The sequence below is a fragment of the Ambystoma mexicanum genome, chromosome 8 (assembly GCF_040938575.1).
Source record: "Ambystoma mexicanum isolate Mex_15411 chromosome 8, UKY_AmexF1_1, whole genome shotgun sequence".
In the NCBI taxonomy this organism is placed as follows: domain Eukaryota; kingdom Metazoa; phylum Chordata; class Amphibia; order Caudata; family Ambystomatidae; genus Ambystoma; species Ambystoma mexicanum.
In genome coordinates, this window is record NC_090929.1 from 1366275991 (window position 1) to 1366301560 (window position 25570).

At 45.2% G+C, this 25570-nt stretch overlaps 1 protein-coding gene across 2 annotated transcripts in view; it reads right to left on the bottom strand.

The window, feature by feature from the left end:
* DOCK1 (dedicator of cytokinesis 1) overlaps nucleotides 1–25570 on the bottom strand; it is a 2312292-nt gene that overhangs the window by 121332 nt on the left and 2165390 nt on the right. For both annotated transcript variants that reach the window (XM_069611483.1, XM_069611484.1), the window contains exon 48: nucleotides 11921–12066. In XM_069611483.1, coding sequence (XP_069467584.1) covers nucleotides 11921–12066 — 146 coding nt within the window. The remainder of the gene's footprint in view (nucleotides 1–11920; nucleotides 12067–25570) is intronic.

Genomic DNA, 25570 nt, shown 5'->3' on the forward strand with positions numbered 1-25570 from the left:
CCCTACAGACACAGGGGGACTCAAGTGGTCCGAAGACCACATTGGATACCTGGGAATACTGGTCTCCAGGAACAAGCTCACACTCTATGCAGATAACCATGAGGGCTCCCTGCAGGCCTTAGGCGCCAAGCTTTAGATTTGGGGATGGCTCCCAATTTCCTTAGCCGGCCGGGTTGCCATTCTTAAAATGGTGGTCCTCCCTAAACTTTTATACTTATTTGTCAATATTCCTATATGACCGGGCAGGGCCTTCTTCTCCAAGCTCAGATCTATGGTGGTAACATTTCTCTGGAACGGTAAGACAGCTAGGATTAGCTGGGAGAAAATGACAGAACCCTATTCCTCTGGAGGGATAGCGGCTCCCGATTTCGAGCTTTATTATTATGGGCCTCATTACACGGACGGCGGTAAGGGTTAACGGTCACCGTTAACCCTTACCGCCGTACTACGAGGTCCCTTTGCGGGTTGGAGGATTTAACGCCTGCTTCTTGCAGGCGTTAAAATCCAACCCGCTAAGGGACCTCGGAGCTAATTACGGCACCGCAAAATTGCGGTGGCGTAATTAGCGCCTTCCCCATTTCCATAGAGCCCTATGGGGCAGAAATGGGAATGGGGAAGGGCAATGGCGGAAAGGGGATTTACCGCCCCTCCAACCTTGGAATGGGGTGGTAAATCCCCTTTCCGCCAAGGCGGTGCCGGTATTTTACCGGCATGAGCCATTGCGCTAATAGCGCCATGGCTCACCGCCTACCGTGTAATGAGGCCCTATGTCTCCAAAGCCCAATTTGCGAAATATTGGTATAATGACGAGAACAGTACACCCCATGCGTGGATAGCGGAACATACCACACATCCCACGAATATACAATCAGTTATTTTTGATCCAAAGTATAAAGACACATGTGCATATAATCCGGTTAGCTGTACAGTCAGGGCGTGGATGGCTATATTCAAGAGGCTGGGATTGGAGGTCCCCTACAATCCAGAGGTACCGCTTTGGGACTTCCCAGGTATACCCCCCACGCATGACGCTAACATACAGGAGTCCTGGGACCCTAACGGGGAAATGAAGCTGGGTGACATGTTTGTCAATGGTGTTTTTGTGGACCGGGGTCTCTTTCTGAGGGCACTGGGGGGTGGACCCCTGAAAATGTTGCAATATTACTGTATGAGGTCTGCATTCCAGAAGAGGTGGCCTCTCTTCCCGGATGAAACCCCACCTCATCCATGTGTGCAGTTAGTAACATCTAAAAATGGCCTGGGGATTTCTAGGTTATATACAGCTGTTCAAGCTCATACCCCCACATTGAATCAGATAAAGGAGCAGTGGGAAGCGGATTTACAGGGGCCCATTGAAGAAAAGAAATGGGCCAGTTATTGTGCGTTATCCAAGAAGGTCTCGCTTAATGCTGGCCTAAGGGTGATCCAATTCAAAATACTGAACAGGCTACATTATACACCGGCCAAAATCGCAAGGTTCGCACCAGACACCTCTGACGCCTGTCCTAAATGTAATGCTCCTCAGGCTGGATCATTTCACATGTACTGGGACTGTCCGGGACTGAGGGGATTCTGGAGGGCGGTGGCGGAGCTGCTGGAAGAAATCACTGAGGTAACCCCCGATTTGACTCCTCAGAAGTACTTGTTTGGGGACATTGGCAAGCAGTCAGAAAAAATTAGAAGATTATTTAACATTTCATGCGCTATTGCCAAAAAATGTATTTTACAGAAATGGAAAAGTTCTCTTCCGCCCACCATGAACCAATTCCTACAAGAATTGACACATGTCAACGAATCAGAGGAACAGTTTGTTTTAACCCGACCCTCGGCATGCAGACCTAAGGACATTTGGGGCCCGTACAGATTCTACCTATGTAATATGATTACTGATGCTGACTTGTCGTCATAATATTGCTATGTGAAATGTAATGGATATTTTACTTTTGTTCTAACAGTTAAACAGATGTGCTGTGGTGTAACAGCCTATACGTGACCACAAATAAAAAAGAGTTTAAAAAAAAAAGAAAGTCCAGAAAGAAGGTTCAGCTCGGATGGCTGTAGGAGGTGGCGGGGGGGGGGGGGGGAGTTCCAGCACTTAGCAGCTAGCACAGGGAAACTAGACCACCCCCTGCTGTTTTCAGTTTGTACTTAGGGATGCTGAGACAGTGTTGATAGAAGGATATTGTATGTCTGGAAGGTTGGTCCCTCAGGAATTTGTTTGTCAGGTATTTAGGAGCTGTGTTTGATAGGCATTTGTGTGTGATGACTAGTGTGCACAGTGAGATTCTGTCACGCACTGGTAGCCAGTGTGTACCCGTCTAATGGAGGAAATATGATTAGAATGCAGGATATTTAGGGCAGATCTAAGGGCATTGTTCTGAAGGACCTGTAATCTATTCAGGTTACGTTCGAAGGATCCTAGGAATAGGGTATCATAATAGTCCTACTTAGATAGAATCAAAGTCCTGGCTAGCCTGAGCCAGCTGTTAGTCGACAAATAAGGTTTGCAGGAATTGATTAGTTGTTAGTGTATGCTGTGGTTGAAGCTGTAGTATTGACTTGTTTTTTGAGGGAGAGAGTATAGTCTAAGTAGACGCCTAACATTTTGACCTTGTTGGCAACTTTGATGATGTTCCCATCAATGTTGAAGGTCTTGTATCGTGTGTCCAGTCTGTTAAAACGAGCTTGCGATCCAATGATCAGGAGTTCCGTCTTGTCGTCGTTTAGGCACAAGCTGTGGGCAGCCATCCATGCCTGTATTTCGAGGTAAATGTCATTCAACATTTTAGAGTCTTTGTCATAGCAACCAGTGAGCGTGACGAGGACCTGAGTGTCATCTGCATAATTCGTGTAGGTGACACCCAGGTTGTCGAGACGATCAAAGAGGAGCTTTGTGAAAATGTTATAAAGCATGGATGAAACACAGGAACCCTGTGGGACTCCACAGTGGATAGGTACTGGTTCAGCAGACGCTGTGGGTGCGGACACCCTAGTTGTTCTGTTCGAGAGAAAGGATTGGATCCAGCTAGGTGCATTTGGAGAAAAGGCTGCGGCAGTGTCAGATGTTTGGTCAAGATCTGATGGTCGTCGAGATCAAAACGCTGCTGAGAGGTCCAGCAGTAGAAAGATGGCCAGCTTGCCCTGGTCTTTGGCTTCATCCATTTGGATTTTTAAATCCAGGAGGGCGGTTTCAGTGTCATGCCTGGGTCCGAAGCCGGACTGTCGCAGGCCTACAAGGTTATTGTCTACCAGGTGTTTTTGGATTTGTAGATAGGCTACTCTAATACTTTTAGGAGGAATGGGACTGTTATGTGTCTGTAATTGGTAGTTATGTTTGGGTCTAGATTCGGTTTTTTGGGGAGAGGCATACCCCAAGCCTCTTTAAGATTGTTCAGGACTGAGCAGCTTTTGAGGAATGAATTAATTGGGGCAGTGATGAATGGAGCTAGATCTTTTGCTCCATCCTTAATGACTGAAGCTGGGCAGGTATCCCCCTGGCATTTTGATGGTATGAGCCCCATGATGATATTTTTGACTTCATTAGTATTGACCAGAGAGAAGTAGAAAGGGTGGCATGGAGGAGATTGAGGGACGGCCAGTTTACGTGAGTTGGCACTCGGGGCTAGGCTGTTCTTTTTGGTCTCAATTTTAGCTTGTAGTAAAGCTATTTTGGCTGATAAAGCCTTCTGGATATTAGCGCACCAGGCCGCATCCTTGATGCAGGCTTCTCTGGGCGGTGCAGGGGACTCCAATTCCCTTAGTAAAGTGAAGAGCTCTTTTGTGCCAGATTTTGCGTTCTGAATTCTGACGTTATAGATCTTTCTTTTGGTATTGAGGATGGCTGCTTTAAAAGTAGTAGCGGTAGTAGTGAACTTTTCCTTGTTGGGGATTGAGGGTGTTTTTCTCCAGGTGGATTCAGTGTATATTTTAGCATTGCGGAGCTGTGAACCATTTATTTAAATGGTTGAGGGTTAAGCATTTCTTAGTTTGAGGCGGGAAATTCTTTTAGTGCTTGTTCTACCGTACAGTTGTACAGGTCAACCAGTGAGGATGGGTCCTTATTTGAGTTATGAGGTAAGTCGGTAATGGGCTCTGGTAGGGGTAGTAGGTTGTCTAGTGTGATGTTACTCTTGTTTCTGGACAGGGTTTGTGGGGCGATGGCAGTGCTCGTATTGAGATGGGCACTCTCCTGAATGGATAAGGTGATACAATGGTGATCTGACCAGGTGCTATTCCCCGTACCTCTGTTACTGCCTTTTTTTCCACCCAAGCTCAGATGCTGCAGAGGAAAATCAGCGAGAAAAAGAAGGCTAACTAGCCAATAGAGGGTTAGACAAAACAAGGATCCCCACCGGGAGAAGCAGAATTTTTAGAAAACTTGTATGTCTTTTTTTTCTTTCTTTTTTTTTTTAACTAAGAGAGAGGCATGCGGCTCGCCAGTCAGAAGAGCAACCGACTCTAGAATCATCACTAAGACTACCCTCTCTTGAGAACAGCCATACACCAACTGCAAATGATTTCTGAGCTGGGGCAAGTGGGAGAGGTGATGAGGAATCTGCAGGAGAAGACTCCATATAAAGAAGATTACGATAAGTAATTTCTCCTTCAATGGATTGCCTTTCTCCCACAGATTCCTCAGCAGACAGACTCCCAAAGCGGTTGAAATAATGGAGGCGGGAAGAAAGCTCACCGTAAGAAACTTTGCAACACTGCCCTTCCGAGGCAAGCATCAGCCCCACAGAGGATGTCCAGGCTATAGTGCTTTGTAAACGTATGGAGGGAGGATCAAGTGGCCACCTGGCAGATGTCCTTAACTGGAACCCCCCTTTGAAAAGCTGTAGAGGCAGAGACCCCTCTGGTAGAGTTGGTTCTAATGCCAGAAGGCAATTCTTTGCCTGCAGAGTGGTAGCATTCTGCAATGCATAGAATGATCATTGTGAAATTGTCTGTTTGGTGACCGCTAGGCTTTTTCTTGACATGGAGTAGGCTACAAACAACTGCTCTGTTTTCCTATTTTCCACTGTTCTTGCCACATAAAAGCTTAATGCCCTTTAGGGGTCTAACCGGTGAAAATGCGCCTCCTCCTTGGAGGGGTGCAGAGGTGTGTAGAACACAGGAAGATCTATCGCCTGAGAAAGATGGAATTCCGACACCACCTTAGGCAGAACCCCCGGTGTCACCTCAAGCAAAACCTTTTTGTGGAAAATACTGAGAAATTGAGGTTTGCAAGAGTCTGCAACTCACTGACCCTCATGGCCGAAATGATGGAAACCAAAAAAGCTCTTTTCAATGTAAACAGCCACAGGAAACAAGATTGCAAAGACTCAAAGGGAGCCACCATCAGGAAGGTGAGAATCAGGTTCAAATCCCAATCTGGGACAACAAAAGGAACAGGCGGAAACATATTCACAAGACCCTTCAGGAATTGGCCCATAACTGGAATCATTAAGAAAGAGCTTTGATCCGGAGAACCTTTGAACACAAAGTCACCAAGTATCCTTTGACTATGGTGACATCAAGGCCTGAAGAGGCCAGTGACAGAAAGAACTCCATCACTGTAGAAGTGGGGCAAGAGATATGGTCACTCTCACGTTTCCTGCACCACGCCTCAAATCTTTTACAGCTGAATGCGTACAAAGATCTTGTGGATGGTATGCATGTATCCAGCAGCACCTCGAGTACCTCTTAGAGAGGTCCTAGTCATATCTCATCCTCTCAAGAGCCACACATGTAGTTTTAGGGATTCTGGGTTCAGGTGGAGCAGCCAACCTTCTGGCTAGGTTAGGAGATCCGGCGAGGCAACGGGACAGATGGGTAGATTGTCAAGTACAGAAGGTCCATACTTTGCTGTCCACTTTGCCCAACCCATGATACCCACTAGTTGGCCCACCCTGCTCGCATTATTCGCTGCTGTTCCTGCAGAAAATTGAGCCACTTTATCATGCCTGTGAGAATTTCACAGTGTTGAGCCAGAGGTCAGAAAAGTTGGATGTGGGGATCTGTGTTTGCATGTGTGTATGAAGGAGTGGTGGGGGTTTTGGGTTACCTCCATTGTACCCCCTATCCATCTTTTCACCACACTTCCTATGGAAAGTAGTCAGAAGGACTTCACATTGAGAAGGAGAGAAGCAAACTTAAATGGATTGCCTTTCTCCTGCAGATTCCTCATCAGATAGATGTCCCCTCCAACTTCAGCTTCTTGGAAAAAACTTTGACAGGGGGCATAGTGGACCTCGACTCAGCCATCGATCTGTCTTGACTGTGTGCTTGATCGTCAGCTTGTGACGTGACATTGGGCATTGTACATATACTGTGTCACTATGCCTTGTACATCAGTTCCTTTTTTCCACACGCTCAGCACGCTGCTCTTGAAGAACGCTATCGACTCTTCAACTTCATTCCACGTTTTTGAGTCAAATGTTGCCTTTGCGAGCTACCATGTCCACGCCTCAGATTCTGGGGTTCAAACATTGTTCCGATTGCGGGTCCGAGATGTCAGTCTATGACACGCATGACATATGCGTGTGGTGTCTCGGCATGGGTCACAACACTGAGGGGTGTACATCCTGTGGCAAAATGAACCCGAAGTCTCTTCGGTAGTGGGCAGCTAAGCTTGCGGTGAGCCGAAGGCCATCTAAGTCACCGGCGCGGTCGACCGTTCAGTCTTCGGTGGCCGAAACAGAGGGGCCGACACCTGAGAAAGAGTAGGAGACGGCACAAGGTGAAGAAAAGATCCCACTTGTGGAGACACTCATCTTTGTCGTCCTCTCTCAAAAAGAAGAGGTGTCACAGACACTAACGCGACTCTGTCATCTTCGGAATGGGGCAAGTCATTGGCAGGGCCGGCATCCAGGCAGGAGTGTGAGGACTTTAAGTCACAAATGTTGGCTATGTTCAAGAAGGCGGCTGTGGGTGCGGGCACACCCTCAAAACAGCAGGCCCCAGTAGATTCAGTGGTGCCTTGCTCGGCACCGAGCCCGAAGGCTCCCCTGATGCTGATGGTGTCAGTTACGGTGCGATCTTGGGACCGGACTCTGGCACCACGATAGCACCTTAACTGACATCCTCGGCATCAGGGGTGCCTTTGGGCTCGGCTCCGAGCATGGCCTTCGATACCAGGACAATACAGTGAACTTCAGGTCGCACCGCGCTGTCAGCACCCAAAATTCTGCTGACACTGGCAGCTATTCCCTCGACGTCAAAGGGCAAGCCCTCAATGCTGACCATCAGCGATCAATCCTTTGCACCACTTTCTATATATGATTTTTTTTTTTGGGTTGATGGTGCAGATTTTTGGTGCTGATGACTGAGAAGATAAGGGTGGCGCCAACCCCATGTTTTCGAGGGCCGGCGGAGTGGACTACTTCTTTGATCAGGCAGACTTCATCGCCCTGGCAGAGGGACTGCATGATGCCAGTGGGCTAGATACTTCTCCGGATGTTGGGTTACCAACTCATCCATATACCCATACTCATACCAAATTCAGATGCCTTGTGGACGGAGTGGCTGACACCCTGGGGCTTAATGCTTCTACTAGGCCTGTCTAGGGCTACAAGCTCACTGATATTTTGGATGAGGGTCCCACCACATAGAGAAATATGCCACTGAACCTGGCTATAGCTGACCGAGTCGCCTCCTTGTGGAAATGGCCCTGCTCCATTCCCCTGGTTAATTCCAACCTGACCAGCATATAGAGGCGACAAGAGGGGTTCCATCTTTTCATTCCTCCACACCCTACACAGAGGGGTTGGCTGTTCAGGCGGCCACAGTATCCACCAGGACCGCTTCATCCACCTCCAATTTGCCACCTGACAGCAAAGGCAAGAAAGTCAATGCTATTGCGAAAAAGATCTTTGCCTCTGGGAGTAAGTCCTTGAAGGCTAGTAATGTTTTGTGCGGCTTCGCAAAATATTCTTTTGGCCTAAGGAAGGCCATTGAAAGCATGCGGCCGAATACATCCTTGAAGGGGAATTATGGGACAGGTTCATGAAGCTGGTGGATGACAGTAAGGAGGTGGGCAGGCAGTCCTTGCAAATGGGCCAGGATGTGGCAGACTGTGTTGGTCGGTCGATGGGGTCAGCCATGGTCCTTAGGAGGCAGGCCTACCTGTGCTCCTCAGGTTTTTCTCCTAATGTCCATAGTAGGCTGCTGGACATGCCCTTTGATGGGGAATACCTCTTCAGCCCGAAAGCTGATGACTCCTTGGAGAAGTTTGAGTCTAAGCTTCCCACAAAATCGCTAGGCCAAGCCTGCCTTCAGCTTCGCTTCTAGTGGCAAAGGCTACTGGCGCTACGTCCCCTATAGCAGGAAGGCATAGCTCCCACACGCCAGGCAGGGGCAGAGGCATTTTTCACACTCTGGAAGGGGCAGGGGATTCTCAAAAGGCCAGCAGGCAGTGGCAGTAGTGTCTGGGGCGGCTCCGTCCTCAAAGCCGATTTAATTTTCCCCTCCCACAACACACCGGTTGGAATATGGCTGTCCGAGCATTTGCCTCAATGGCGGGAGATTTCCTTTGATGCCTGGGTCCTGGAGCTGGTGGGGTTATTGTCTGCACTTGTTAAGAAAACCTTTGAGCAGACCCCCACCACCTCCTTGCAAGCCAGAACAGGAGCTCCAGGAAGAACTGCAAGCCCTGTTGTTGAAGTGCGCCATGGAAGAGGTACCGTCCCGAGCATAGAGGGTTGGGCTGGTATTTCCTGGTACCCAAGAAGGCAGGAGGTCTCTGTGCCATCTTGGACCTCAGGGGCTTGAACAAGGTCCTGAGGAAAGACAAATTGAAATTGGCGACATTGAGAGATATTCTCCATGTTCTCAAGTTAAAGGACTGGCTGGTATCCATAGATCTTCAGGACGCTTACTTCCATGTGCTGATACAGCAAAAGTACCAGAGGTTCCTGAGTTTCTTAATAGGGTACACGCACTATCAGATCAAGGTGCTTCCCTCTGGGTTGACATGCGCACAGAGGCTCTTCACCAAGCTCATGGCAATAATCACGGCTCACCTTAGGAGATCCGGGGTGCACTTCTCCCGTACTTGTACGACTGGCAGATCCGAGGAAGGTTGGCGGAGCAGGTTTTGTCCCATCTCGAGGACACCTGCTTGCTACTTCACAGGCTGGGCTTCTCCCTTAACTTACAGAAGTCCCACACGACAACAGTCTGAGGCACCAATTAATCGGTGCAGTCATAGACACTCAGGCAGGGAAGGCCTTTCCGCCCGAGGAGAGAATAGTCAGTATTGCACAGATGGTGCGGCTGTTCCAGAACTACGCCACTTTACCAGTGGCTTCCTTCCTACGCCTCTTAGGCCGCCTTTGTCTACTGCGAGAGGCCAGGCTGCGAATGAGATCGTTACAATGGCTCCTACGGGGTCAGTGGTCTCAGTACCTTGGAATCATGAAGGATGTCCTCAAGGTGTCCAGGTTCCTGGTCAACAACCTTTCTTGGTGGGCCTACAGCAACAATTTACTGGTGGGGGAACCTTTCTGGCCTCCATGATCTAAGGTTCGAGTGGTGAAGTTTACATCCTTGAAAGGTTGGAGTGCTCACTGGGAGGACTTGCAGGTGAGTGGCCTTAGATCAGCAGTGGAAGCCAGGTGGCACTTCCACAGGCTGGAGTTGCGGGTCATCAGGTTATTCCTGAAGGCGTTTGCTCCATCTCTGAAGGGTAAAGCATGTCTTAATCTTGAGGACAATACAGTTACCATCCACTACCTGAATAAGCAGGGTGGTGTGTGCTCTCTCCACCTCTGCAAAGAGGCAACGTAGCTTTGATTCTGGATGTTAGAGAACCAGATCCCGGTCTGAGCGGTTCATTTGGCGGGGACAGAGAACAGTTTGGCGGATGCTCTGAGCAGGCAGAGCACAGTCTCACATGAGTGGGAAGTGGGCCAGGAAGTCTTAGAGGAGGTCTTCTCTCTCTGGGGCCTCAGTAGTGGATCTGTTTGCCACAGAGTCCAACAGGAAGTGCAAACAGTTTTGCTTGAGGGAACTTGCAGCGAATGGCTCGTTAGGGGATGCGTTTCTGGTGGATTGGACATTCTCTCTCCACTACGCCTTCCCTCCAGTTCCCACCATTCTGTGGGTTCTCAGGAAGTTGAGGAGGTTTCGAGCAACCCTGATCTCGATTGTCCTGGACTAGGCAAGGAGGACTTTCCATAGGAAGTGTGGTGAAAAGATGGATAGGGGATACAATGGAGGTAACCCAAAACCCCCACCACTCCTTCATACACACATGCAAACACAGATCCCCACACCCAACTTTTCTGACCTCTGGCCCAACACTGAACTTCTTACAGGCATGATAAAGTGGTTCAATTTGCTGCAGGAATAGCAGCGAATAATGAGAGCTGGGTGGGCCAACTAGTGGGTATCATGGCTTGGGCAAAGTGGACAGCAAAGGGGTATGGCTAACAAAGAAATGGGGTTCACAGTGTGGGCCCGGGAGAGGGAAAAAACAAAACACAGATCAAAGGGGTGTCTGCCGTGATAGGAATCAGTGGGAAAGGGGCCTAATGGAGGACAGAGTTATCCCACCATCACAGACACAGTGGTTCTGCCCAGAGTCGGGACGGGAAGAGCAGGACAAGGGTCAAGAAATGGCTGGCGATGTCAGGAACCAAGAGGTTGGACCGGACACCACAGGGGAAAGCACCCGAGGAGGTGGGGAGGGGAGCATTTGGTGTGCTGTTGGTTAAAGAATGAGGCACTGCAGTGAGGTGACCCCAAACTGGCCAGGTGCCCTTCACAGCTGCATCTGTCCTGAGAAGCCTGTGTAAGGATGGCCCAAGCTATGTTCCATAAATGTTACTTAGTACTATGACTGAGTGGTGTACACTGGCCCATCTTTGCTCCCTCTTTGCTCTAGCTTGTTCTGCACTGTCATCAACCACCAGTTCAGGTAGAGACAGAAGCAAAAAGGGAAAGGGGAGATGTATCCTGCACTTTTTTGGCTAACCTGTCAATTATGTAAATTCACCCTGGGTCCAGTGAATACATGCACTATCAAAACCCCTATCATGTAATTAATCATGTACTGGTGGGAGAGAAGGGTAGGTGGGCAATACCCCATGTTTTCCACCTCAGAGTAGAACATCATACTGTGTGCTACAGTTTACTCATCCAATTGCTCACAGTATTCATTCTAGATGATTCTGGACATGTGTATGTAACACTTAAGCCTTTTAGAAACTATTTTAGTATTTACTTCAACAGTCAGAAAAGAACATTATTTCCATCATTAATATACAATTCTCTGAGGTATTTCCAATGTCTTTGAAACATTATTTCTGTGATTAGCACCCTCTTGAGACCCAGCTGTGGGTGAATTTGTATTTTTGATCCATCTGTCAAGTTGTGTAGATCAACAAAACAGCTGACGGGTCAATTGAGACAGTGGTGATCAATCTGCTCATAAAAAAATGGGTGTATTAAAATTAAATGAAAACATGCTAAATGCTTCTTAAATTTGATGATCTCTCATGAATTGTTTGCTATCAATTACATTTTCTGATTGAAGACTGACTATTTTTGCATATTCTACTCTTCTTTTAGTCTGTACTAGATATTTTTAATCCATTATGCTGTTTTACTTTAAATGACCTGTTTGTAATATGGTTTTAGTGATGACCAATCTGGTTTATCACAACAAAAATTATTTTGTTCCTAAGAAAATAATACTTGTAGCAACAATGACATGCTCTACGGTGAAAGGTAGCTTTATGTATTTATTCATTTATTCAAAGCGCTCCAATGGATAGAAATGTGATCTAAGTGTCCAATTTTTGTTTATTAGCACTACTTCACAAAATATCCTTTAGCACAACTTGATCTAGATCTGGTGGAAAATGGACAAGCGAAATTAGTAATGCACAAAGGAAAAATAAGATATTTTTTAGTTAGGTCACACAATGAAACATACCCATCGGATCCAGGCCTAGAAGGCACACCGTCAGATGATACAGAGGTTACTGATACAACAGATAAAGGCCGTGAGGATGATGGCATTGTGAATGATCTGACCATTGACTGTGGTCGACTCCCTCGTCTATCCTCAGCATACGATGCCTACAACGAAATGCAATAATGCGTTTAACACAATGTGAAGGTACTCCTGTCACCTACAGTTCACTTTGTACATTTACATGTTTTCCGGTAAACTATGAACTAGATACCACATCTATTGAGCTCAAAATCAATGATCATACAGTTAATATTGAACAATTTGAGAAACAAACATTAACAACTCCATTTGAGAATTCATTGAATAGAGAAATGTTGCTCACTAAACTTGTGAGTCAAAAAAAAATACTTATTCTGGCTATATAATGGTAATAATAAAACGTCCTAACTTCTTCCCAACATATACGACTGAACTAATTTAACTGGAATGTTCACTCTACAATGTAACAACACAAGAATGTTTTGGCCATTTGGGCAATTGCAGGCGCATGATAATTAAATCGACTTTGAACAGCAGTCCCTTCATCTGGCAAATTCCAACAAATGTATGGAAAGCGTGCAGCAGTTTGCAATCCCTCCCTCTTTAAGTGCAACCACTTATCTCAACCAAATAGTCTATCTTCATCTACAAATGTGACATTGTTCAGTTCTAGGTAGGTTAACCATTGAATAATTGGAGATCTTAAAATGTACAATAAATCCTAATGTGGCCCGAACCAAATACCAATGTGTATTTATTTATTAAGCGCCAGTAGCCCGCGGGTATCAGAGCGCTACAGATACACAAGGATATAGGAAGATGGGACAGGGGGGCAAATGTCTTAAGTGAGGGAGACGCTAACTGCCGTCAGGTGTGGACAATCGAACCGAAAAGTTTTCAAGAGTTTCCTAAATTTTAGGTAACAAGTTTACAAGTGTAGTGGCAATGGTAGCGAGCTCCAGAATTGGGCCATCAGTTCAGGTGTGGTCAATCGAACCGTAACGGTTTCAAGAGTTTCGTAAATTTTAGGTAACAGGTTTCCAAGTGTAGTGTCAACTGTAGCGAGTTCCAGAATTGGGCCATCAGTACGATGAAGGAGCGCCATAGGCCTCTCCTTCTTTTGCATCTAAGCACAGACAGCAGGCCGAATGAATTAGAACGGAGTTGGCGCTGTGGCACATAGAGCTTTATTTTTTCCTTAAGAAAGGCGGAAGCATTGCCATAGACACATTTATGAGCCACCAAAAGTGCCTTAAAGCGAATCTTTGCTGCCACGGACAGCCAGTGGAGGCCCCTTCTGGCCTGCATAATGTGGTCTCTCCTTGGAATATTATGAGCAATGCGAACTGAATCATTTTTTTAAATTTGAAGTCTTTTAAGACTTTTGTTACTGGCTCCGGTATGCACGGCACTGCAGTAGTCAATGCGTGGCACTATTATTGCCCTGACTAAAGCTGCACGATTTTTCTGAGTCAAAAAGGGTTTAACATGCCTTAGCACTTTTAGATGGTACTGTGAACTCCATACTTTGCCATCTACAAGCTTAGTGAGGTGTCTACATGGAGTCCAAGCACTTTGCTCAGAATCTTTATCTGGTTATTCTCAAAGTTTAGATGTCAGTAATCGGGATGTAGGTTGGCTTTGGCCTGCATGACCCACAATCATCAGCTCAGTTTTGTCTGGATTTAGACACAACCAGTTGTGACTTATCCATCCTTTGACAAGATCAAAGGCTCCAGCTTCCCCACAGTCGCCCCCACCCTCTGGAATGCTCTACCACCCCATCTCAGGGTTATTGACTCCCACTCTGTCTTCAGTAAAGCCATCAAGACCAACCTCTTTGTTTGATTTGTCTCAACCTGTGATATGTTGTACCATGTAACTACCTAATGTGAACAAGTTATTTTATTGGGCGGCTTCTTCGTAACCCTCAAGTAAGCCTCCTTAAGCTCTGATTTAGTGCCTCGATGCTTGCGGGCTGTAGCGCGCTCTACAAATACAAATAAATAAATCATAGATGTTAGTGAGACAAATTGAGTCAGATGTGTAGCCGCCACTCAAATCCATAAGGAGCTGGGTTTCATCAGCATAGTCAGAAAAATGAACATCAAATCTGGTATGTGGATGCAAGGATTACATTCAAAACACTCTGCATTGTCCGCAAGGCTTTCTGGGGCCTGGGTCCAAAATACCTTCAGCTATCCCTCTGCAAATACCTCGCCTCTTGAGCTCTTCGCTCCTCTACCTCTAACTCCCTCAGGGTCAGTCAGTTTTAAAAGAAACGAAATGGGGGTATATTTCTATCTTCTGCTGGGGCCTCCCTCTGGAAAAGCCTCCCTGCCACTCTAAAACTTGAGGAGAACCATTTCCGGTTCCGGAAGCACCTGCCTATTTGCTTCTGCCTTCGCTCTCCCTCTCCCCTGCTGATCTGTTCTCGCTTGGCACCGTGCACCTGGCCACACTCTGTCTTCCGGGTCCAGGTACCTGCTCACTCTGCCACCCTCCCGCAATGCCTCCGGGCCACCCCTTACACTGGGGTCTGTATCTGTACCCATACAGTCCCCCCCCTTTTTTTCTTCCTGCACTTATCAGACCTACCCTGTCTGCTGCCTTAAACCCAGCACTTGCCAATTGCTGGCTGCACTTCCACGGTTTGTTGCCTTTACTATTTATTTGTTATTATTGATCTGTTTCTCCATTGCTCCGCACTTTCCACTTCTCCCCCCTCCATGCGCTTTCTCCCTCCCCCTCTCCAATGCAATTGCGCATTCTCTGGGCCTAGTAAGATCGTTGTTTTGTTCTCCCCGGTTCCCTTCCCTTGCCTTGTCACGCTCTGTAACAATTGTGTACGAGCGCCATAGAAATAAAATATCAATATCAAGTAAGGAGGTCACAGAGGGGCTTGAGGTACAAGTTAAACAGAGCGGGGGACAGGCATGCACCTTGGGGGAACCCGAAGTATATTTGCTCGGGTCCTCAGGGCCCTCTGCACAACACACGTGAACTCCTGTTGCCCAAGAAGGAGTGGATCCAATTTGTAGCCTCACTAGAGCATTAACCATAGCTTGTTAAACAATCCAGCAAACGCTTGTGGTCGAACAAATCGAAAGCAGCTGATAAGTCCAGCAGAATGAGCAGCCCAGGTTTGCTATGTTCTATGAGGTTGAACATATGCATTTGGAGCTTGAGTAAGGCGCTTTCAGTTCTGTGGTAAGCGCTAAAGTCATATTGTTTAGAATGGAGATTATGTGTTTTGTTGTAACTGTATAGTTGCAAATTTGTCAAGGACTTTGATCAGAAATAGTGTGTTTGTGATGGGGCGTAGGTCACTCGAGTCTTTTGGACAGGAGCGAGTTTTTTTTGGCAGTGGCGTGACAACTACATGTTTAATGGCGTCGGGTACGTTGCATTGAACAAAGGTAGAGTTTGCAAAGCAAACCATGAAGGGAACAAACATACTGCAATTTTTCAAAATGTGTTTGGAAGGAAAGGTCTCGCCTGGGAAATAGGCAGGGCGCATAGATTGGAGCACTGTGAGCATCTCTTCCTCTCATGTATGACTAAAGGAAAAAAGAGAATCTGGGGGTATTTCATTTTGTAGGGAAGACGTCAGAGTCTAAGTGTGGGAGTTACACTTCATAGACTCAGATATTTTGGTGCATATATTAGCAAAGGCCTGCTGCACCAGATTACAGTCCTCAGAGGTAGGCGGCAAGGAGTGAGAGGCTGGAGTTTGTGCTTATCAAGGTTTCTATCAACTTTGAATAGTTGCTTAGAATTGTTCCCAGCAGCCTTGATTTCATTGTTGAAAAAAAAAAATCCCGTTTTGTCTCGTAAACATTGTCTTTACATACTTTTTGTAGAGATGTCCATTTGTCCTTATTTTCATTAGTTTGGCTTGTTCTCCAGCTACGTTCAATCTTATCCTTTATTAAATTGTCCAAGGCAGGAGTATTCCATGACTCTTTGCAAACCCTGTCTCTAATCACCTTAGATTTAAGGGGGGCCACTGTATCCAGAAAACAACCAAGTGTGTTGTTATAGACATCTACTAGGGTATTGGGGGGTCAGCGTCTGATGCAAGAACCATCACCCTGTTTAAACATAGTTTTAGGTTAACTGCGTTTATCCTCTTTAGGTTGCTGCTTACTATTCTTTTAGGCTGATTGTGTACTATAGAAGATTTGCTGGGGGGATAAATTCTACACTCTACAAGGTGATGATCAGACCATAAACAGGGTCTAGTGTCGGTAATTTCCACTGAGATGTTTCTAGTGGCAACCCAATCAAGGTTGTTACCACCCGAGTGTGTTGACTCTGTGTTAAGGAATAAGAGGTTCAGATTGGTCTTCTAGCTTGAGTGCTACCTTATCCTCTGGGTTACCCAACCAGAGGTTTATGTCACCCAGTAAAATCGTGGAGCAGTTAGATTTGGTAAAAGGGGCAAGAAGATGTATCAATTCCTCTATGAAGGCTGGCATGAGTTCAGGAGGGCGGTAGATCAATATGAGGTTAATACAATGGTTCTCATTAGGAAGGGGCTTTAGGTGCATAATCCCACAGTTGGTGCAGTCAATTGGGGATTTGAAGACATGAAGGCTAGATTTGATCAAGAAGGCAACACCTCCACTGATACCGTGCGCACGGTTTTCCCAAGCATATATTGGGACCGCAAGAATCATTGAGCCAGGTTTCAATGATGGCCATTATGTCCTCCTGATCATAATCGTGTATATATCGGTGGCATGCATGCTTAATGACCTAGTGTTTAATAAAGACATTTTTATTGCAGCGGGAACTGAGGATTTATCCCTAAGCAAGATTCACTTGTTTCCCTTTGGTTCAGCGCCACTGGAATTACCGATACTGACCTCTCTGGTGTGCGCTCTGTCCGTGTGGGGGTTAGCTATAGTGTTGCATGCTTTTGGGAGCTGTGTATCGGAAATCCCTGGTGGAACACCGACTATCATCTAGGAGGTGCATGGCAGAGAACAGCTCCTTATTGTTATAGCTTACATTCTATAATAGCATTTTAACCATCGCATATGGCTTTGCCTGCAAATGCATTTTGTTATTGAACTTTCATAGGCTGAAATAATGCATGCAACATCTCCATACTCCATTTGTAGTATAAATATCTTGTTTTAAACTTCAGGCTCTTTTTAAATTTATTCGGATACATTTAGGGCCTAATTCAGAGAGCAATTTCCAATGGGAGTGCACCATTATAAAACACTTGCATGAATCAGGCCCACAATGTGTTTATTTTTTCATTAATTTACAGGTAAACCTTGCTTTCAGTTCATTTGGGCGTTGTGCCATCTATCGGAACTTCAAGTTCAGAAAATTACTATTACATGCTTGAAATCCTTAACCTGCTTGTAGTCCAATGGGCTCTTTCGTATTCACTATATGCGGACTGGTACGGTATAGACACCTAGCAAACGTACTCAAAGAGCGTGACAATAGCCTCCATAGGATGAAGCAACCATCAGCTTTGACAAACGTTTTTTCACTTGGTCTGGGCCCGTCCATTAGAAACCTGGAACACCACCCTGTGTAATGCAAATCAAAGATCAGGCTCAGAGACAGAATAACCATGAAAGCGCGAGGAGAAACCCAACCCGTGGGTGGAAACAACGCCTTTTAAAATGTACAAGAAAAAAACTTTGCAAACAAATAACCATGTCCTTGTTTTATTAACAACACTTGCCATAATGCTCTGCAGTCCTTACGAAAATGTATATAATTTCACAGAAATGGCATTAAATTAACCTGACATGCCATGAATCAGTTTCACGGTGCAACATTTGATTGCCCCATTCCTCCAGGCGACATGCCTGTGCATGAGAGCACATGTGTTCTTGGGAAGGGGATTTAAGCCATATATGATGTTCTGATAATTCAAACAAATACCCTCGCCAGAGCATTTTCTTCTGAAATGTTTTATGGAATATTCATAAATCACAGGTATGACCCACATAATGTTGATTGCTTTTAATAAATTAGGAAGGAGAGTAAGGATTCTAGTAATGACACTGATGCAAGTACTATGCGCTTAATCTTTTTCTTTTATTTGCCAGCAGTAAATAGTAAACACCAGAAAAAAATAATAAAGTGCCTCTCCAAGACCACAAGTCCCATCATTCGAAGTACACTGATTCAATCAATCCTTAGTCCAATCATAACGCTCTTCTCCTTAAATTACCAATTCAGTCTTAATATTCCTCTTTTCACTATGGCTCACACAAAGCCACCAACCTTTGCAAATAAATAGGAATGGCATGACCCTCCCACCTCACTGAAGCAGAAACACATTGAGGCCAACCACCCTTTCAAATCTTTGGGCCCACTAAAAGAACTGTTGCCCAGAAAAGGAACCCGGAAGCTGCTCCGAAAAATACATAAAACAGGGTTGGTTAGTTGGGCAGGATAATACTCGCCTCCATGCCATTGATGGAATCTGTACACTCCTTTATAATTTACTAGGGGCAATCTACATTCTATGGCATGAAGGCTTCCTATTACGCAAGTTGAACGCCTTGCAAAAACCACCTCAACAGCATGAACAATAGGTGTGCAGTAAAATGCATGAAAATCCTGCTCATGAGACCAGTTGGCTTCCCCAAGAACGACTTGAAGCTGTGCCCTTGAACAAAACACGTCGGACCCTGCGTCACATGGCCATTGGAACACAAAACTACTGACACTGGAATAACGTTGAATGTTTTATAACGCAAAAGTAAAACAAAGAGTATTGCATGGAAATGGATGTAACATAAAGGTTCTTGGGAAACAGTCCTTGAAGGCAGGATTATATATATGAAATAAAAAGACATACAGAAAGTACCAGACAGAAAATGTCTCCCGACTATTGATTTCTAAAGCTCAGTTCATATCATTTTTTCTAGGAACCACAAGGCCTACTCTCCTCGCTCAGGATTTTATAACTTCTTCCCTTTGCCAAGTGTCCCAAAAGTCCTTCCCTTATGGAGTTCCTCCTTCTCTCCGTTACTTTCTCCCCTCTTCTGGGACCCAGGGGGTTTCCCCACTTTTACACAGCCTCTCTCCTAGAAATCAAAGTCTCTCTCTCTCTTACTACTTCTTACCACACTTGTCTTGGGTCTGGGGTGTTTCATCTGCTCTCAAGCTGTTCCCCCCCTCCCCCTCATTGTAGCACACCCCTCAGAGGCTCACATCTTCCTCACAGAAACATACACCTCTTCTCGGGTTGAGGAGGTTTTTCACTCCCTCACTGGAGAAACATCCCACTTCTGGGGTTCAGGGGTTCTTCTGACACACCACCTCTATACTGGGCTCAAGGGGTGTCCATTTTCTGATGCTCTGCAGTTTTTGCCACCAACTCCTCTCCTCAGCTTCCAGCTCAGAGATACTCCCAGCCCAAAGACCCTGTATGTGGATCTTAGCCTCAGTTTTAAAGCCCTCACCGTCATCTGATTGGCTGAGGAAAACATTTGAATTGGTTGATTAATTGGCTTTCTATTTCAAGCTAGGGGAGGGAAGTCCTTAAAAGGCTTGCTTTGGATACCTGTCAGTTTATTTCTAGTGCAGGAGCTAGTGTGTGTCTGCTGCTCTGCTCCTGCCTTGCCGCCTGGTTATCCCCTTGCAAAGAAGTTTGTTTTGTGTATTTCTGCCATCCAAAAGGAACACAAATATTCTATTGAGATTCCACCTGCGTAACATAGTTTTTCTTTTGAGAAGGAAGCATTTCTCTCCTTAAATGCTGCAGCTTCAGTGGGAGGAGAAAACCGTTCGTCACCAGCACTGCTGCTGGGAAGGAAGGGGTTCGGATAGGCTAGGTCTTTCCTGTCAAAGATTCAGTAAGGTGTCTCTTTGGATGTTCTAGTTTATTGCTGTTAAGGATTTCAATCGGGCGATACACCCTCGTCTCAGCCTAGTATGCAGCGCACAACCGAAATGCTGATTTTGTTATATATGTAGGTTCAATATTTGAGAGATAGACCACTCATATCATACCCCTTTTCAAATATCCCGGCTCACGATGGACCAGGAATCAGACTGGTTGGTAAAGGTAATATTTTTTATTTAAAATTCAAATCTAACATACTTTTAATATATGGGGCAGCAATCACCAATGTGGTGACAATAACAAATAAGAAGGTATGTGATGCACTTAAATCCACTCTCTAGCAACACAAAATAGAAAACACCAGAGAAATAGGAACACATTGAATTTTTGGAAAGATAGTACTAAAGTTAGAATTTCCCCCTGCAATATTCCTCAACCCACAAATAATCAATTCTAAAGAGATATAGGAAGCAGCAGGTTATCAGGAATGAGGGCAATCGGCCTTTATGAGGCAGGATCAAGTCTGTTCCGTTTCTTAAAAAGCGGGATCAGTATAGACTTTTTCCATGATTCAGGTAACTCTCCTGCACGCATTACTTCCTCAAATATTTTCATCAAGAAAGATGCCCAGACTCCTACATTTTTCTTGAGCATTCTGTTATCAAGGCCATCCGGGCCTGGGGCCCTTGAAGAGCTCAATTTTGAAATGTAATATAGCACGTCTTCTTGATAAAATGTTATCATGTGATCCCAGTTTTCGCTCTTAATGGGCACATGGTCATTCAATATTGGAGTCTGGTATATTTTCTGAAAGTAGTCGCACCAGGTTTCAGCTGAAATAGACTTAACCTGAACCGAGGACTGGAAGTTATATGTGGCCTTATTCAACACATTCCAGATTTCAGCAGAGGACTTTGATGTGATCTTTTTCAACATGCCCTCGTTGTCCCTCTGGTAGCATATCGCCTTCCTTCCTCTTAACCAATTTTTGTATACTGTACGTATATGCTTTATTTGTACCAGTTTCTCTTCTATTGTTGAATAATTTAACAGGCCTATCTGCCTTCTCATGTCGGCTTTTTTAGTTTTTACATCAATGTCGAAGACGTGTGTGTTTATAGCTCTGTCCTTGTACACTGTTCTTGCACATATTTTTGCATCAATGTATCATAGTCCAATCCAGGACATAAAGAAAGATTTTTCTCAAAGTCATACAAAGAGGTTCTGGTCCTTTTAATTCGATTTCTCATATTATTGGAGATTATATTTCCTTTATAGATGCCATGCACTCCTAACTGGTTTTCCTCCAGTTCCCACACTAGACAGAGTTGGCTATGATCACTTTTGCCATTCGATCTTATAGTCAGGGATTGGACTGCGTTGATCATCGCTCCATTCACAATTATATAACCTAATGTGGCTTCAAAGGGGCCATTATGCCACGTACTGGCAGCTGGGATGTCACCCTCCACTGTGCAGTTTGCCATGAGTAACTGCATGTCTTTCATAAATTTAGACCATCTTTGCTCTTCCACTGTTATTTTCCTATTGCCTTTAGTCAAGAGGTGAAGATTAAGATCGCCCAAAACCAACACAATCAACATTATTTTTGAGAGGCCATCCCAACAAAAAACTCTTGGAGTAGGTCAATAAAGCAATCTGCTGATAGATGCGACCTACCACAGTAGATGTTAAAAATTATAAACAGGTGTGTATTGCTTCTCAGCTTGATGGTTTGAATGAAGGGGGTAGTAGAGTCATACATAGAAACTTTAAATCCCCTCGATTTCTTGGCTGCTATCATGAGTCCAGCCATGGGTCTGCCTCGCGGCAGGCACAATGCTGGTTCTAGGAATATCTTATAGCTATCCCAAATGGGAGCCTCCATCGGCCAGGTTTATTGCAAAACCACTATATCAAAACCATCAAGCTCTGTAGTTTGTGCATTCATGAAGTGCGTAAATCCATATGTATTCCAACATATTAGATGGATTTTTTCTGTTGTTGTGGATTGTTATGCATGGGCTACCTGGTGGCTACTTACATCATTTTGTCGATTAGTATTGGAGCCATAAATATGCGGGGTCCATTTCATAGATCCCCCCCCATTTCTCCTTCTGTTGTTTGCAGATCTTCTTGGTATAAATTAAAGCCCATTTGGAAGAGAACGTCCCTTGCATTCCACATTATGTCTGCCAATATAGTCGAACGGATGGTGATTCGGGATCGAGAAAGCTCTTGATCATCCAGAAACTCCACTCTGTCGATATCTGACGATGTTATATTCCTTAGTTCCTTATGGATATTTATGACACTTGATCGATTCAGATCAAACTTCTGGAAAGTATGGTTTCTGCATTCCAATATGAAGCAATGGTTATTATTTTGTACAACTGCTCTCAATGTGAATTTATGATCTTTAATTGTGTTCATGTTTTTTTTTCCATTGCAATGATTGCCTCGTATTGTCAGAGCCCAACAGCTTTCTCATTGGAGTCGGCAAGTTAGCACCTATTGAAGAATGGTGTGCCGAATCCTTTTGAGCCTCCTTATCTATTGCAATTTGAGTATTTTCATTTAGCCTATTGGCCTTGTACCGTTCTACAGTTTTATTTATTTCATCTCTCAATTGGGCCTCAGTTAACCCACTTAGCCTTGGCTCGGCAGGTTCAACAACAGGGGGTATCTGAGAGTTAGATCTTTCTTTCTCTCTCATGACAGCTTATTCAGCCACTAGGTCATTTAATGGTTTGTAGAACAAGCTAGGGGTGACTTTATCTTTATTACTTACAAACGGTAGTAGCAATTGACCACAACTTTCATTACCCCCTTTTTGCTTTTCAAAAATTACTTTTGCAGCACTTGTTATCTTCAGAATTTGTCCGTTTTTTGCCCCTGCTTTACAGATCTTTTCAGCAGCAATTGCCCTTTTTGTCTTGTATTTCGGTTCTTGCCTCTCTTTGGTGTGGTTGTTATGCTCTGTGGCCGTTTTTAGAGGTGCACTGGACACATCATTTTGTTTTTTCTCACTTGTATTATCCTCAACAATTATCACTGAAATTTTATTATTTTTCTTAAGCTGCCCACCAATATCACCATTTGCACCATTCTGTATCTGTGATTTTGGCACTTCCACAGATTCTTTAGGGACCGTTACCCCATTGAAGTTAAACTGTTTTAACTGGAGCAGGGTCTTATTTCTTTGGTCCTGTAGGAATTCGGTATGCGTCTCTGAGTCTTTTGACTCGCAGTGTCTAAATATCTCATATTGAGATTGACACTCTAGTTTCACCCATTGCCTGGCCGCCATTACTTTGATTTGTCAATTTGGTTAATAGAATCGTCTGGTAATTTAGCTTTTGATCCATAGCTTCGTACAACTTGGCTGAGGATAACAGAGCTGTATTCATTACCAATAGAGTCATGCTCATATCAGGCTGTTTTATTGCCTCCTCTGCATGTTTTTCAGCAGACCTCGACGATGGGGCACTATCAAAAACACATTTTTTTGCAACTGCCTAGGAGTTGGGGGAACAAAAGAGTGAACTTACAAAGGCTTCTTCTTCTGAGCATTCAGACAAGTCCGAGGAGGTTTTAATCTTTCGATTAACTGGATATTCCATGGCATTCTCCACCTCAAATCTCTGCAATCGCTGGGATTTTGCCTTTGAATAGGGTACAGGTTATCTATCTGCATTAGGTCCCCTGTGTTGGAGTGAACAAAGACATCTTCCTCCTCATTGACAGAGGCAGCGCTCAAGTTCATAAAGTTGAGCGCTTCTTCGTCCACTTGACCCGTAACATGCAGATTTTGGTAGGCTTCTCTTAGCCTCTGTTGAGACTCCACAGAACAGAGTTTGGGAGGACTTTCAATGATCTTTTCAAGAGTTGTGTGTGTCAATATTTTATCATCCTCACATCGTTTACTTTCGTGCTCCATAGTGGTATCTGATATCATGTTACCAGCTCCTGAACTTAACATCGCTGGCCCATTGGCTTTAATTGCGGCTACTTCAATGTCGAGACGGGTATTTAACTCAAGGAGTTTTTCTTGATTTACAGGTCCGTTTTTCGTTTGATGTGCTTGGCGGAATTCATCCACACACTGGTTATAATATAAGCGAATATCAGACCCTTTCGAAGTCAAAAGATTCCTGTATTTGCTCACCAACTTCCACCGACCAATCCCTCTACTACCCCGGTCACCATCCCTCTTTGGAAGAAAATCATTGTCATTCCAAACCTGGCCAGTTCCCAACTTCATACACATACAGATCTCTCACAAGGAAGGATACCCCTCCATTGATCTCTTTGACCTATGGCTCTGTGAAGCTATGACCGCCCCCCCCTCACACTGCCCATTATCTCTCCCGATGATCAACCCCACACCAGAAGTGGTACACCCCTTCCCTCAAAGCACTCAAAACCCTCAAGAATTGCCTAGAGCGAGCCTGGAGGACCACCCACACCTCATAACAAAACGACCCTTGCAGGACTGAACAGGACATACTAGTACAAAGAAAGAAAGTAACAAAAAAATTATGGGAACAGAATCTCCAACTCCAAAAATCCATGCAGGGAACTCCACAAAATCCTTTCGGAATTCAATTCCCCCAGCTGCCTAAACCCCTCACCCCCAAACTCACAAGCCCTCTGCGATTAACTTTCCAACCACTTTCATAACGTTGCGCTTGAAAGACAACATATCATAACCACAAAACTGGCTCTGATACCGCCATCTACTTCTGGACCCTCCACAAACCCGAACCCTTACTTGCCCCCCCGACCTACTTTCACATCTTTCACCCCTCTTTCCCAGGCCAATTTCAGCAAACTACTAGCACTTAGCTGACCCTCAGGCACGCCTGGAGACCACTGAGCGCCGCTCCATCCCAAAAATATCCTTAAATCCACCTGTGCTGGCAGCGTAGCCCGCTCCATTGTAAATAACTAGCTTGCATCAGGCACGTTCCCAGAGGCCTTCAAAACCTCTCGCGTAAAAACCGCATGTCATAAAATAAAAACTCGACCCACTCTCTCCATCAAACTACTGGCCCAATCTCTAATACGTGCTTCATTGCCAAACTAACTGACCATGCGGCATAGAAGCAACACAGCCTTTTCACAGAAGCCAATAGTCTCCTCGACCCGCCCAATCTGGGTTCTGACCCCTCTGTGGAACAGAATCTTCTCTGGTCTCCATCTGGGATGGTCTAAAAAGAACTGCCAACTCGGAAGTGTGTGCCACACTCATGCTCTTGGACCTATCCGCGGCCTTTGATACAAACACATAATACTGAGGAAAAGGCTCCTCACTCCAAGCATCAAATATTCCACCCTTAATTGGGTCACCTCCTTTATTTCTAACCGCTTACAAATCATTCTCCCTTTCTCCTCTGCCCCTGGCCAGTCACAAAAAGGGTGCCGCAAGGAGCCTCTGTCTCACCACTCCTTTTCGACCTCTACCTAAACCCGCTCCCAGCTCTCATCCGCTCACACAACCTTACCTGCTACAACTACGCAGACGATACCCAAGACCAAAGCCTCCCCTCCTCCCGCCCTCGCTTCTCATCTCGCACATCGACCATTGGATGACTAACAACCACCTAATCCTCAATCTGGGCAAATCAGAGATCCTAACATGCGGCAAAACTGCTCTTATCCCCCAACCTTAACCATAGCTGGCTGCCCTTGGAGGACCACCTGCCAACTCCACCAAAAATATTGGATGCAACATCGACGCAGACCTTTCCCACTCATAGCACATCAACTCTGTATCCAGAACCTGCACTTCCACC